The 15,530-nt window shown below is 48.7% G+C and overlaps 1 protein-coding gene and 1 pseudogene across 1 annotated transcript; both read right to left on the bottom strand.

The window, feature by feature from the left end:
* The window catches only part of LOC125318704, a 69,793-nt pseudogene that overhangs the window by 21,291 nt on the left and 32,972 nt on the right, over positions 1-15,530 (bottom strand).
* LOC125318790 lies at positions 5,488-7,441 on the bottom strand. Its single transcript, XM_048289721.1, has 2 exons — positions 6,093-7,441; positions 5,488-5,764 (listed from the first exon to the last, which is right to left on the bottom strand). Exons 1-2 carry the CDS (start codon positions 7,064-7,066, stop codon positions 5,737-5,739), a joined length of 1,002 nt encoding a protein of 333 aa, XP_048145678.1. The 5' UTR covers positions 7,067-7,441; the 3' UTR covers positions 5,488-5,736.

Raw genomic sequence — 15,530 nt, 5'->3', positions numbered from 1 at the left:
GTCCTTCCCAGTGTCTCCCAGTGCCCCCGCGCGTGTCCATCCCAGCCCTGCGTGGCGCTGACGCCCCTCAGCCAATGAGAGCGCGTCTCTCTGATGACTCATCAGTTGCCAGGCAGACCCGCAACGCCGACTGCCCCGTGCTGGACTCGGCCTCCCAGTGCCGCGCGCTCCATTCCCAGTCGCTCCCAGTGCCCTCCCAGTGCCTCCCCAGTGCCCTCAATCCACTCCCCTCTCACGAGGGCAGCTCACTTCTCTCAGAACACTCCAACCCAAAGCTGTCTATGCTTCTAGGCCGATCTCTTGTCCTGTTTCTCGGTGTTGGGCATTCCGTCAAGAGCCATCCTTCTTTTTAGCCTTGGCAAAGGGGCTGGGAGAGGGTTTGGGGGATCCTCGGAAGGCAGGGAGCAACTGGGATGGGGGTTGTGGAGTCCTGGAGGGGATGAGTGGGTTTGGCATGTGCTGGAAGGTTTAATGGCGTTCTGGACACATTGGGGACGAAAAAAAGAGGGGTTTAGGGGGTCCTGATGGCTCTCTGGGGGGTTTTTTGAGAGGTCCTCACCTCTGTGGACCCCCGACAGATGCCAACGGACACTGCCCGCAGCAAGATTCTGACGGGGATCGGGGACTTCGTGTTGGGCTTCATCTTCCTGGCGCTGGGGCTCGGCTTTCACTTGCTCGAGGAGGTGACGGGGGGTCCCGGGGATCGCATCCCCCCTCCCCCAGAGCGTGTGTGCCCCCCCGGGCCCCCCAGCCCGGTGTCACCCCCTTTGCTCTGCCCACAGAGCTCCTGAGCTGCCGGCAGCCGCAGCCCCTCCCCGTGGCCTCGGGCCCGGCCGGGACCCCCCGCTCCATCTCCGCGCTGATTTTGGGGGGGTCGTGTGTCCCCCCCAGCCCCGCTGTCACTCTGCCCCCAGCCGGCTGCTCCCAGTGCTCCCAGTAAGGCTTCCCAGTTCACCCCAGTGCCGTTTATTGGGGGGCAGTGGGAGGGACTCTGGGGAACCCCGCGTGGGAGCCAAGACTGGAGGGGCAAAACCGGCCCTGGGATGGATTTGGAATGGGGACCCCCGTGTGTCCCCCCCGTGTCACCCCGCTCTGGCTGCTGGGAGCCCCCGGCTGCACGTGAGGAGCTCTTGAGTGAGTGGGGAGGGGCGTGGGGACGATGGGAAAGGTGTCTGAGAGGGGGATAAGGGCCGGGGGGACAGCGGGAAAGGGCTTCCCATGAGAGTCCCTTTGTTTCCCCATTGTTAGGGAAGATGAAACAGGAAAGCCTTATAAATATGATTGCCTGACAAAAGATTTTGGGAATATGAAAACTATAAGTGACATCGAAATGAAAGCCACTTTTTGAGATACCAAGTCTTAGTTACTGAACAACTGGAAAACAATGGTATGGCCGACTGAAGGTAATCCCCTCTTGATTGAACAATACCCTCTGCTTGCAGGCAGGTCCAAGGGTCAGAGCAGACCCTACTAGCTCAGCAGAAGGGGTCCAAAGAGTAGTTTTTAGAAGTTAAGATGTAACACTCTATGGTAATATAAGAACTCTTATAGGCTGTATGTAAATGCTATAGGATTTGTATCTTGTATTAGATTGGTTAGTGACAATTAGAATATTCAGTACAGAAGATGATTTATTGTATTGTAACCAGGACTTCAGACACTCTTACTCACACTCTCTTGCTCTACTCACTTCTTCTTCACTCTCATTCCTCTCGCTCTCTCTCTCTCTTTACTTATCCGCTCACTCTCTTGCTCTCTTGGGCCTGCTCAGAGCTGCAGCTGGCAGCTCTAAGCAGTGCCCCTGTACCCATGCCCTTTGCAATAAACCGCATGTTCCAAGATCTGACTTCAGAGATCTCTCGTCTCCGTCCGTTCCGACCGTCCGACCCACCAAAGCACCTACACCCATCATTTGATCTCTTGAGCTGTTCCCTGGGACTCTCGGGGGGGCAGAACCTCACGGGGGGCTCCCCAAACCCCTGTCCCTCCCTGGGGGTCTCATGGGGGGCTCGCCCGGTGCTGAGGCGGCCGTGGGGCAGAGAGGGGTGGGAAAGGGGTGTCCAGGGGGGTCCCTTGAGCTCCCAACCTGCTGTGGGGTGCTGGGGGCTGCTGGAGGGGGGCACCCCCTGTCCTGTCTCCCACACAGGTGTGTTCCATTCCTGGGGAAAAGCCCACTGGCACTTCCTTGATGACAACAACTGGGTGAAGTTCACGGACAGGAACATCTACAACTGGGAGCAATTTGGGCACAGAGGATACCCCAAAATTTGGAGGTGGGATGGAGTTGTTTTGAGGTGGAATTGAGCTGTTTGCAGTGGGATGGAGTCGCTTTGAGGCGCCTTTGATCCCTCTCGGCTTTTGGGGTGCAGAGCTGTGAGGGACTGAAATGTTCCGGGTTAATGGCTCAAACCATTGGCCACCGGCAACAGCAGCGGGGCCTTTGCTGGCCGTGGGCACAGGGAGCGCCCGGGGGCACAGGGGGGAACACCCAGCCCGGAGGGGACGAGCCGGGCCTGGAGCCAGGGAAGGGCAGAGGCCGATGGGAAGCAGATCCGGCCAGGTGGGACAGGGCTTTGGAGCAGGGCAGCGCCCTCCCTTACACAGCTGGCCCAGCTCTGGGAACCCGCCCGGGGCAGGCCCGGGACATGCACACAGAGGGCTGGAGGTTTCCATCCCCTCGCATGGGCCATGCCTGGCTCAGCTGCGCTGCCGGGAGGGGCAGGGCCATGTCTTAGAAGGGGCCATAAACCATCAGAGCCCCCAGAGTGCCCCGGGATCCACAGTGTGACATCGGACACTGCAAAACTCCCCCGGGGGAGGTGCCTGGGTGTTCACCCAAACCTGAACCTGTATTAACCCACGGAACTTGGAGTTTCCTGCGCTTCCCCAGCCCCCACGGGATCCAGCCTGGGACCATCACTTACACCAAGGACAGGGACGTTGGAACAACCCAAACCAAAAGTTTTGTTGCTGATCCAGGGCTGCTGACTCTGTATCCTTCTACTCTCATACTTCCTTTGCCCTTATACATTTCCTGAGTGTTACTTTTATGCTTTTAATATTACTGGAGATGGTAACCAAAAGGGCTCCAAACCCCCTTCACACAGCAACCAAACTGTTCTGAAATAAACCCTACAGAGATATATTTACAAACACAGATTTTTCACTGTTGTTTCACTCTAATCTGCCCCAGGGAGCCATGAACCAGACCCTGGGTTACCCTCGCCTTCAGGGGCGGGGCGGAACAGGAGCCGGACATGGGGGAAGCTTCTGGAAGCTGCTCAAGGAAGCCACCCCTGGAGGCCCCCTATTTCCAAAGCCTGGCCATGCAAACCCAGGACACTGGATCCAAACATGGATCACTCAGACGGGGGGCACCAGGGCTCTGCCTGTCGTGGTTTGACGCAGCTGAGCGTCAAGCACACGAAATCTGTTATTTTTCATAAGGGGAAAATAAGAAAATATTGAGGAAAACTAGAGAGCTGCGAGGCAAAACAGGTTCAAACTTAAACAGTTGCTGTACAAAGAAAAAGTTTATTACCAACAGAATTAAAAGTAAAAGCAAATAACAAGAAATTCAAGCAAACCTCCCCTCTCTTCCAGCACTTCCCTCCTTTTACCCAACTCGCACAAAGGAAGCAGAACATGGGATTTTGGTCAGTGCTGCAGTTCTTGAAAAGTCTCTTTGTTATGCTTAAGGAAAAAAGGGTTTTCTTCTGCATCACGTGGTTCCCAAAGTGCCACCAACAGCAGACCCACCCAGAAAGAAACAACCTGCTGTGGTGTAAAACATCTCTTGGGCGTGCCCAGCCCCTGCCCTGGAGGGATCTCTGCTGAGAGAAGAGATTTTGTAATCGCCCAGCAGGACTCGCTGGAAAGGCAACCACTTCTTTGGTCACGGCGAGAAAAGACAGACCCACAGTCCTTTAGGAGACCCTATGCAGATCCTTTGTAACCCATTGGCCTTTACCGATCCCCTGTATCCCTATAAAGCCAGCCCTCTGCCCCTGCGAGGAGAGAGAGCTGCTGCCGTCCCTGGCTTTCCCCTTCGCTGGAGTACGGACCAGCAATAAAGCTACTCTGTGCGGAACCAGCCACACGAGTGTCTTGTCTCTCTCTCTGGTCTGGCTTGGCCTGGAGGCTGCCCTGCAGAGCTGAGCTGGAATCACGAGCTGATAATCACTAAAGAGCTGACAGTCTCTGCACAGGCCCTCCTGCCAGCAGCTGAGGTAAGACATCGGGCCTCGGGAAGGCGATTCCTTTCGGGACCATCTCCCCGGACCGGGCACCTCTTCCTGGGTCAGAGCCACTGACCCCATCACCAGCTGTAATAATCTCTGCCCTGAAAAATCTCACAGTTCCTTCACACCGCCAGACAGGGGCCATCACATGGGGTTATTAGTCTTTTTAAGGATTAATTACTTTGGTCTGAACACAAAGGGTTTTGTAATAAATTCCGAGACTCAATCTGCTAATTACAATTTTATTTATTAGCAGCAAGCAAGCAAGGCAAAAGCAATTACAGCGCTGGGCGGCAGGGGAGTCTCCGCTCCACCAACTGCCGCACCTTTCGCCAGTTCCAGTTCCTTCTTATACAGTCTCTTTTCCGGTTAACGTGTCTTTTTCATGGCATTCTGCGCATGTGTGACTTGCTGCTAGGGGGTCTTTTTTTCCTCCTGGTGGTCGCAGAATGAAGGTTAGTAGTCATCCTCCGGTGTCTTTTGGTTGACCTCTCCTTGTATGGTCATTGTGCTCAAGGTCCTGGAACTAAAAGCTGATTAAGCAAGTACAGATAGGGATTAGGCAAGCACGTATTTGTCTCTGGCTCTTATCTAGGTATAGGCAGCTGGTTTCCTGCTACTTGATATTTAGTGAACAAAGCATCCTGTATCCTTCACAATCCCCCATTTCTCTTCTTTATTCATTTTTGTTCACTGAATCTTTGCAATTCTTGTTTAGCCAGTTCTAATGTTCTTAAGTTTTCTTCTTCAAGTATTCGTTTATACTTAGCTCTAACAAGCATAAGGTGTGCTGCTTCTAAGCGGCTTCTTATTATAGAAATTAGTTTATTAAATATACATGGTCCAAAGGTGAGTCCAAGCACTAACAAAATTAATGGTCCTGCAATGGTTGAAAGCAATGTAGTCAGCCAGGGGGAATGATTAAACCAGTTTTCATACCAGCTTTGGTATGCTTCCCTGTCTCGTTTCCTTTGTTCTAGCTGTTTTCTTAATTCATTCATGGTGTTTATTACCACTCCGGTGTGATCGGCATAGGAGCAGCATTCTTCTTTGAGTGCTACGCAAAGACCCCCTTGTTGTAAAAACAGTAAGTCTAGTCCCCTGCGATTCTGTAGGACCACTTCTGACAGTGACCTGACTGACTTGACTAATCTGTCAATTGCTTGCTCTATTTTACTTAAATCTTCGTCTACAGAGATCCTTAGTGCTTTAAACTCTTTTTGCTGGCTAATTAGTGAGGTTATTCCTGTTCCAGCTCCCACTCCTCCTACTGTTAAGAGGGTTTCTATGGTTAGGGTGGTGAAAGGTTCCCTCCTCATCAAGTGGTGTTCAGGGGTGATATGTTGCTTGAAAACATAGTCTTTAGGGTGGTAAGTAGTTCTAGGTATGATGGTTACCTGAATACAATAGTCATGAGTATGATTAAAAACTTCAAGGGACAAACAAGGAGTTATTCCTATGCTTTGGCAGACCCATCTGGTATTGGCGGCCGGGATTAACCATGCTGCTGGCTGTCTCTGCTTCGGATTTTTCACTGTGATGTTGCATAAATGTTTTTTTTCTTCGGGAACAGTACCTACACATCGTCCTTGTCCTGATACTTGGGAAAGTGTTATCCCCTGCTCACTCACTTTGTTCTTTTTCCAAGAGCACTGTTTTGGGTTGCTCTCGTTGAGTCTTTGTGGTTTACTCGTTATTCCGACAGCCTCATAAAAGGGAGGCCTGATATTATAGCATAGCCAACATCCTTCTGTCAGTTCTGGGCTGGTCTTATTTAAAATGCCAAAGCTGGCTTGCATTACTTTCCATAAGGTGCTGTATTCCCTCAATTCCTTTTGGTCTGATTCAGTTTGATTATAAATAGTCGGTGTTTGAGCAGTGTGGTCTTCCTCTGCCGCTCGATTACCCTGGGACTGAATTTCTATAGGGGGGTTAATAACTACGTTGGGGCCTATGGCTTCAGCACTCGGTGGTATCTCTTCCCTTTTTATCAGAAAGTGCCCACCCCGATTTGTACCGGATTCCCATAATCTAGCTCCCCAGGTTTTTCCTATTGCCCATCCGGAATCCATTTTATTGGTCACATTTATCTGAATTCCGTGACAATTTCCGCCCTGCTTTATTCCTGTGTCTGGCCCTACCTCTGGGGGCTGACACCCGCTGGGCCTCCACCCGACCTTGATATATTTGTCTTTTCCTCCTCCAGGGGAAAACCCAAAGGCGACTGTTTCACAGCCCCAGTATGCACAGTAGTAGCGTCCAGGCCAGTTACAATAGGTTTTCCCTGGGTTAGATGCTGGGCAGAAATAGAATCCTTTTTTGTTCAGGCATGGTTTTACTTGTATAAGATCACAGAGTTGACAACTAAAGCTTGGGTTACTTGGCGTAGTCACTGTTTGTATAACCTTTTGATCTTCCCACCGTATTAATGACCATTTAAATGGTTGGTGTGATAGGGATTCTGTTGCGCTAGCTTCATTTAAATACAATGTAAGCACAAGGAGGGTAATATGCCGGGTCAAGCAACGAGCATCACTAAAGGCGTGGAGAGTACAAAAGTATGTTCGAGGATTCCTCCAATTTACACACTGCGACCTGCCCTCCCTCCAGGGATCCTTGCTCTTAATCTTACTTCTGAGGCATTTCCATGAGCGTAGTTTTATTATCCCATTCTGGGGGTTCTTTCCTCCACAGCTTTCTACTCCTCTGCCTCGCTCGTCGACTCGGTTGCTTCGAGCCACGAGGGGTACCATCTTCTCGGCAGCAAGAGTATTCTTCAGGAGACCCCTGGGGGCAATTCTGTCGCTCTTTTTGCCTCTTAACATAGGAGTCCCAGTTACAGTTCTTAACCTGAGGTGTATCACACCGGATTCCCTTCAGGTGGGTACGACAGGTGCAATTAATAATTTCAACTATAAAGGGGATTGGCTCATTAGGATGATAGCAATAATATTTTGGCTCAATCCCGTATGCAAAGATCTTCCACCATTTTTTAGATTCTTTTTTTATTAATCCTTCATGCACCACCTTATACTTTAAGATCCAATCAGTTAAGTTCCGCTGGAGCGTCCAGCAAGGAATACAAACCCCTCTAGGGGGAACCCTTCGCCTACAGTGACTCCACCACTTGTCCCCGCATACTTTACAGATGTAGCATACAAACGGATAACAGTGACACTTGGGGTCCCCACACTTTATTTTAACATCTGCGCTAGAATTAGTCCTTCCTCAGTATAATATGGTTCCGGTGCATATTCTACTCGATGTTTGCTCATGAATGATTTTTCTTCTGAATCTTTAATGTCAGGTCTCCGGGGCGGCTGGTCACCTGCCACTCGGGGGTTGGGCCCGTCACTGGTCCTTTGATTCTGCTAGCATGCGTCCATCCTTTTTCTGCTGTTCTAACTGCAGTCTCTGTGGTAAATAATACAAGATAAGGACCTTCCCACAGTGGGAGTAGGGTTGCTTCCTTCCAGGATTTTATCATCACCCAATCTCCTGGCTGTACCCGGTGTAGTTTCAGGTCTAATGGAGGTCTCTGGGCTAGCATTCCCTTTTTCCACAGATTCTCTCTATACTTCATTAAACTTGTGATATACATATTTATATTCTGATCTCTTAGGCTTGGGTGGTCTTGAGGCTCTTCCATATTATAGGGCATTCCATACAACATTTCGAAAGGAGATATTCCCATGTCTGACCTAGGTTGGGTTCGAATGTTCAATAATGCTAGAGGTAGACACTTTACCCATGACAATTTGGTTTCTATCATAAGTTTTGTCAGTTGCTTCTTGATTTCCCCATTCATTCTTTCCACTCTCCCCGAGCTTTGGGGGTGCCAGGGAGTGTGGTAGTCCCATTTTATCCCCATTACTGTCATGATTTCTTTGATCACTCTTGACACAAAATGTGGTCCTCTGTCTGAATCAATGGTTTCTATTATCCCGTATCTTGGGATAATATGTTCTAACAAGGTTTTAATTACCACTTGCGCCGTTGCTCTTGCAGTCGGGAATGCTTCTACATAATGGGTTAAATGGTCCACTATTACCAGTAGGTACTTATATCTTCCAGTTTTTGGCAACTCAGTGAAGTTTAACTGAATGTTGGTGAATGGCCTATATGCTGTAGGCCGTCCCCCCATTAGGGATTTCCTTAGGTTCGTCTTATTTACCTTTAGGCAAATAACACATCCCCTCACTATTTGTTTTGCCAGATCATTTGCTCCGATACACATATACTTAATGGCAAACTGGTCTACCAATGCCTGTGCTCCCCAATGTGTTTTGCTATGCATTCTCTTCATAATTTCCATGGCTAATGATTTTGGTAGTACGATCCTGTCATCTTCTGGGAGTCTCCATTCCCCCTTCGAATTTTCTCTCAATCCCATTTTCTGCATCTTTTCTTTCTCTTGGGCTGTAAAACTATAAATTTGCCAAATTTTACCGTGGAAAAGACAATGCTTAGCCCTTGGTGTCTCACAGGCGCATTCTATAGCATCCATACCCCAATTGTCCCAACAAGCATAGCAAGGAGGGTCCTGTAGATTTCCCCCGCAAGTATGGCACTTCCTTCTCTCAGCTGCTGGATCCTCTTTGGGAGTAGGTCGTAACGCTAATAGTGCAGCCCTTTTTGCTTCCTGATCTGCTGCATTATTTCCCCTGCTTTTGAAGTCCAGCCCTCTCTGGTGTCCTTTTAGATTTACAACAGCGATTCTTCTTGGCCCCCTCAAAGCCCGTAACACTTGTTTTATTAGATCTTGATGGACTAAGTCCTTTCCCTGGGAATTTATTAGTCCCCGTTCTTCCCATATTTTTCCAAAAGTGTGCACAACCCCATAGGCATACTTAGAATCAGTGTATATTGTTCCTAACTTATTTTTTAATAATTGCAGTGCTCGTAACACGGCATAAAGCTCACAGGCTTGTGCGGACCAGGATCTATTCAATGGTCCTGATTCTATCACCTTAAACTCTTCCCCTCCTATTATTGCATAACCGGATACCCTTTTTCCATTGATTACTCGAGATGATCCATCTACAAACAATTTATCCCCTTCTTCTAATTCTTCCTCTTCAAGATCTGGTCTTATTTTAGTTTGCTCTTCTATGGTTAACAGGCAATCATGGGCCAATTTAGCTTCATCGGGCTCTCCATACAAAAACTGAGCAGGATTTTGTAGCGTTGTCACCTCCAGGGTTAATTTCGGGGAGTCTAATAGGATCCCCTCATACTTTAAGAGTCTGGCGTCAGTTATCCATTTGTCTGCTTTTTGTTGTAGAATTCCTCTAATATTATGAGGGGATAATACCCTTAGTTCTCCATTGAGGGTAATCTTGTTAGCCTCTTCTACCAGGAGAGCACAAGCTACTATTGCCTGCAGGCATGTGGGCCACCCTTTACTGACAGGATCTAACAATTTTGATAAGTACCCCACAGGTTTCTTTTTTCCAGCCCATTCTTGGGTTAGTACTCCATGGGCCGTTCCATTGTCAGCATTTATAAATAGATAGAAAGGTCTTTTTAAATCTGGTAGGCTCCGGACAGGGGCATTGACTAGATCATGCTGCAATACTCTTAGATGTTGGTCATCCTCCTCGCTCCACTTTATTAAACCCTCTTGGCTTAACTTATCATATGAGAACTTAACCTTGTTACTATAGTTCTCAATCCACTGTCTACAATACCCCACTAGACCCACTAACTGCCTCACTTGTCTTTTGTTCTTAGGGGGTGGTATGGACAGAATCCCTTTTACTCTTTCAGGGTCTATTTTCTTTTCTCCTTTACTCAGATAATGGCCTAAATATCTCACTTCCTCTTCCACAAATTGTAATTTTGCCTTAGATACTTTTAGTCCTTTAACACTGAGAAAATTCAATAGTCTGATGCTTTCTGCTCGTACTTTGTCCTCTGCTCCTCCTGCAATTAAAAGGTCATCTACATACTGAATGAGGACCACTCCTTCTCTAGTCTGATATTCTTGCAGGATTTGCTCTAAGGCTTGTCCAAATAAGTTCGGAGACTCTGTAAATCCCTGGGGGAGCACTGTCCATCTTAATTGCTGTCTCCTATGTGTTACTGGGTCTTCCCACTCAAAGGCAAAATAGTCTCTACTTTTCTCTCGTCTAGGGGGCATGCCCAAAATGCATCTTTAAGATCAATTACACTATAATACTGATTTTCGGGACCTAATCTGCTCAATAAGGTATAAGGGTTGGCCACTACCGGGAAGCGCGCTACTTTCTTTTATTTATTTCCCTTAGATCGTGAACTAGTCTGTATGACCCATCTGCCTTTCTTACTGGCAAGATAGGGGTGTTAAAAGGGGACATACAAGGTTCTAAAAGACCTTTACTCAGTAGCCTGTCAACTTTGGGTTTTAATCCCCTTTTTCCCTCTGGAGAAATGGGGTATTGTTTGACCCTTATTGGCACCTCAGGATCTTTAATGGTTACCGAGAAGGGAGGTATGTCGAGTCTTCCCACACTCTCTGGGGTGTACCATACTTCTGGATTAATCTTCTCTTCATCCTCCACTCTCAAGGGACAAAGTCTAACTTTTAATTCTTTATTCACTACTTCTACATTAATGCCTATCTCTATAATTAAGTCCCTTCCTAACAAATTATAATCAGCTTCTGGAACTAATAAAAGGCTCCCTATTCCCATTTTAGATCCTGGTTCTACTAATACATTCTTTATAATGGGGACCTCAAAGGGTTCCCCTTTTGCCCCAACCACTTGGGCAGTATCCCAGGAAATTTTGCACCCGGCGGGCAATACTTGTATCGTGGACCGTTCCGCTCCAGTGTCTACCAAAAACTCAAATTCTTGCTGCTGAGGACCTATCTTAATTTTTATCAAGGGCTCCTGATGTTTCCGTGCCCCCAGCAAATAGAGCCCCTGACCCCTCTAATCTTCTTTAAACATCCTCTCATCCTTCAGCCTTTTTCTGCAGTTTCTCTTAAAGTGCCCTCTATTTCCACAATAAAAACACACATTTACATCCTTTTTCTCTACTCGCGTGTCCCCTCCCCCATTTCTCTGGGGCATTTGACGCGGTCTGCGAGGAGGGGGAGGATCGTTTCCTCTTGTCTCCCTAACTGCCGCCACCATCATTTTTATTTGTTTCCTGTGATTCTCTTCATCCCTTCTAACATAACACTTTTTGTGCTTCTCTCAACAATTCATCTAAACCTCTATCTTGCCAATTTTCTAGTTTTTCCAGCTTTCTCCTGATATCTTCCCATGATTTAGCCACAAACTGTGTCTTTAACAATGCCTGTCCTAGTTGTGTTTCGGGGTCTAAACCCGAGTACATCTGCAGATTCTTTCTCAGGCGCTCTAACTACTCTGTGGGTGTCTCTTCCTTCTTTTGTCTTTCATTGAATGCTTTGTTAATATTCTGCCCTCTAGGCACTGCTTCTCTAATTCCTTGTATTATAATTATTCTCAGATCCTGCATGTGACCTCGGTCTGCCTGCTGCTGGTGATTCCAATTGGGATCCTGCAGAGGCCACTTAGTATCTGCTAAAGGTCCTTGCGCATGTTGTGCGTCCCATATTCGCATTCCTGCCCTCCTAATCATATTCTTTTCCTCGGCCGTAAAAAGAATATTTAATATGGCCTGTAACTCACCCCAAGTGTATATACTGGGCCCCAAAAACTGGTCTAACCTTTCTGCCACCCCCAGTGGATCTTCCAGGAGGTTCCCCATCTCCTTCTTGAATTCCCGTACATCATTAGAACTAAGGGGTATTGAGATGAATCCTATTGCGGGTTGAGGACCCGGGCCTCCCATGGGCATTTCCCTTAATGGGTATAAGTTATGTTGTCTGGCCCGGCCCCTAGTCATAGGTCCTTGTTCTTCCTCTTGGGGCTCGGGGTTACCTCCCACCCCCTGGGGCTCCCTTAGAGGCGCATTTGGGGGTTGGGGATCCTGAGGGAGTACATAGGGGGAGGGATCAAAGGGATGTCTTCTTCCTTATTCTTATCTTTCTTTCGCTTTCCTTCCTTAAGGGGAAACAGGAGCACTTCATCCTCAGGTGTTGCTGCCCAAACGCTAGCATAATTACTCTCTTCCTGACTAAAAGGAGTTTTTGTATTCACCCAGGTGTTAAGTTTCTGCTTTACCCATCCTTCAGATGATCCAAACATAGGCCAGAAAACACCCTGGGAAATTTCCTTCCCGCCCCATATTTCTATACAATAATGAATCATTTTAGCTTTATCCTTACCCCCTGTGCTAGGGTAATGTCTCCAATTATCTAACATAAACCCCAGTGGGCTATCTCTATGCACCGGGGGAAGTTTTATGGGTACGGAGGGCTTGCTTTTCCCCTGTCCCATCTTCTGGAGTGCCCTCAAGCGCGTCTGTGGTGCAGATTCACTCGCTTCCCCTGGTTCGTGGCTCACGCCCTCGCGGGCAATGAGAACCGCACTACTGAGGGTCCACACTCGCTTGGAGAATCCGAGCTGCCGGTTCCCCTCTCATGCACACACTCGCAGCACTCCAGGATACCTGACCTAGACCGAACGGATCCTTCCGCACAGATACTCAAGCGTCCTGCGTCTTCGTCCGGACCTTTGTGCACAAAATTTACAGGGTCTGCCAGCTTCCTTTGCCTAATGCCTTGAATTTAGGTTCGTCGGTGCAACCGAGGTAGGGATCGGGACCACCAGGGCCGCCGACAGATCGGCGGGGCGCCTCCCCGGTAGAGCCGTTACCCCGCCGTACAAGTTGCATCCGAGTCACAGCACCAATTTGTAATAAATTCTGAGACTCAATCTGCTAATTACAATTTTATTTATTAGCAGCAAGCAAGCAAGGCAAAAGCAATTACAGCGCTGGGCAGCAGGGGAGTCTCCGCTCCACCAACTGCCGCACCTTTCGCCAGTTCCAGTTCCTTCTTATACAGTCTCTTTTCCGGTTAACGTGTCTTTTTCATGGCATTCTGCGCATGTGTGACTTGTTGCTAGGGGGTCTTTTTTTCCTCCTGGTGGTCGCAGAATGAAGGTTAGTAGTCATCCTCCGGTGTCTTTTGGTTGACCTCTCCTTGTATGGTCATTATGCTCAAGGTCCTGGAACTAAAAGCTGATTAAGCAAGTACAGATAGGGATTAGGCAAGCACGTATTTGTCTCTGGCTCTTATCTAGGTATAGGCAGCTGGTTTCCTGCTACTTGATATTTAGTGAACAAAGCATCCTGTATCCTTCACAGGTTTTGGGGTTTTTTTGTGAAAGGAAGTCTCTAAAAGCCTCTCAATACTTCTATATAGCCTGGCATAGGCACTTTTCACAATTTTCACGGGCCACGGGTGAACTTTTCATCCCACCATGTACTCCAAATGGATCAAAGAGACAGACAGTTTGTGATATTACAGTTTCTTACCACGGCCTGCAGGAAGGTTTTTCAGCTACGCGCGAGAATCGCGGCACCGCCCTCTTTTCTCCCATCTCCATTTCCAGCCCCGTCCCACAGGACTCGCTTTCTCTTCTCTCTGACTCCGAAGCCGCCACCTTGAAGAGTGTTCTTGTTCGGGCTTTACGGTGGAGAAAGCCTCGCTCCCTTTGTGCTGCTGGCTGCGTGGTGTCCTCTTCAGTTCAGCACGGAGTGTGCTGGCTGCAGACAGGAGGCTCCGCCGGCTCCCGCTGGCTCCGCCGGCCCCGCGTGGAGAGGAGAGGGACCCGCCGGTCCCAGGGAGCCGCGCCGGATGGGTTTAGCTGTGAGCAGTCCATGGCTGGCTTTAGCTGCCTGCGGCTCTGGGACAGTTCCCCCCAGCAGTGACACAGGCTCTGTGCCGCGGCGTTGGGAAAGGAGGGGGTGCAGGGGCCCTGGCCCGGCGGGGCCCGGAGGCTCCAAGGCCGCCCCACCTTCCAGCAGGAGAGCTGGAATAAAAGGAATTCCCGCCTTTCCGTGTGGTCTAAATATGGAAATTGTGAGAAGCATCATTAGTCTAAAAGACTGTCCATCAACTCAGGGTCAACCCACCACATCACCTCTAAACCAACCCCGCTACCAAAACCAGGCTGTGCAAGCCCAGTAGAGCCCCAAAACTGGGAACCCAGGTATCCAGGAGCTCAGCTGCACCCCCAAAATGGGGATGGAGATGTCCAGGGGCTCAGCTGTGCCCAAAAACGAGGCCCCAGCTGAGGGTGTTCTCTGCTTGGCTGAGCGCTGCCTGAGGGCTGGGGCTGCAGCAAGGGGGGACACCCTCCTCCAGAGGGGATGTCCCACAAACGGGGGACCCCCACAAGCCCCTCACAACCCCCGGGGCTGAGCTGGCCCTGCCTGAATGCCGGGAGACACCAAAACTGCTCTGTCCCTGCCCTCTGCTACTGCACAGGGACAGTGATTTACCAAAATATGAATATCGATCTAATATCGATATTTACCTGAGACGGACAAAAACTCTCTAACAGTTTAAAGTTAGAAAGTGCATGTTTTATTTGGCACCAGGCACTGCGTGGGATGGCTCCCTAAGACACAGGCCCCAGTACAAGCAAACATGATACCTTTTATTTCCAAATATTATGAATATCCAAAATACAAATGTATATTCATAACATTAACACCTCCCATTCTCCGCTTCGTATGGAAATGAGCTTAAATCTCATTAAGCATGTGTAGTGTGTGATCTGAATTGAGTCAGTGGTCTTGAATTGGGTCAGTGGTCCCAAAGAAAATGAAGTAACATCTTCCTCATTTTGACCTTTTTGCTTCTCTCAGTTTTAACAATTCTAATTACTTTAGTGACCTGTAAGTTTCCTCTTGCATGACTTTTGGATGGGCTCCTACAAAGGGAGGAAATTGGTAATTGTCTTTATTCTATACACCAACTTATCAATGTTTCTGCTCCTTATTCTAAGCACAGCTAAACAAACATGCAAATGACAGATCATCAGTTATTTGGTAATCAGTTACTAACACCTAAAACTCTATTTCAAGTCCAGCTCGCCTAACTATTTTGATTAACCCTCACTGGGCCCAAGCCTACAACTGAAATCCCAAGCCTATGACTAAAATCTTTGTTTCCTCTAAATCTATGTTTCAACAGGAAATGCAAGGAAAGGCCCAGTAGCTGAGAGAAGGAGCAGGAGAGATCCCGCCCCGGGCACCGGCACGGGCACAACAGAGCCAGCCTGGGCACACGGAGGGAATTTATTCCCAACCAAATCCCAGCAGCACAAGGGGAAGGCAAAGAAATCTCTCCAACACCTTCCCCCCACCCAGTGGGGATCACCCGGAACGGGGGTCACCAGGGCTCTGCCCAACGGGGGTCAC

The sequence above is a fragment of the Corvus hawaiiensis genome, chromosome 31 (genome assembly GCF_020740725.1).
Source record: "Corvus hawaiiensis isolate bCorHaw1 chromosome 31, bCorHaw1.pri.cur, whole genome shotgun sequence".
Classification (NCBI taxonomy): domain Eukaryota; kingdom Metazoa; phylum Chordata; class Aves; order Passeriformes; family Corvidae; genus Corvus; species Corvus hawaiiensis.
Note: the sequence above shows the minus strand (reverse complement) of the source record. Positions and strands in the feature narration are given on the sequence as shown.

Excerpts from the sequence above, each read along its gene's own strand:
- LOC125318790 (XM_048289721.1), bottom strand. The coding sequence starts at position 7,066 with ATGTTAAGAGGCAAAAAGAGCGACAGAATTGCCCCCAGGGGTCTCCTG. Across the intron at positions 5,765-6,092 it reads ACACCGACTATTTATAATCA|AAGCAGAGACAGCCAGCAGC; the intron begins AACTGAATCAGA and ends GTGAAAAATCCG.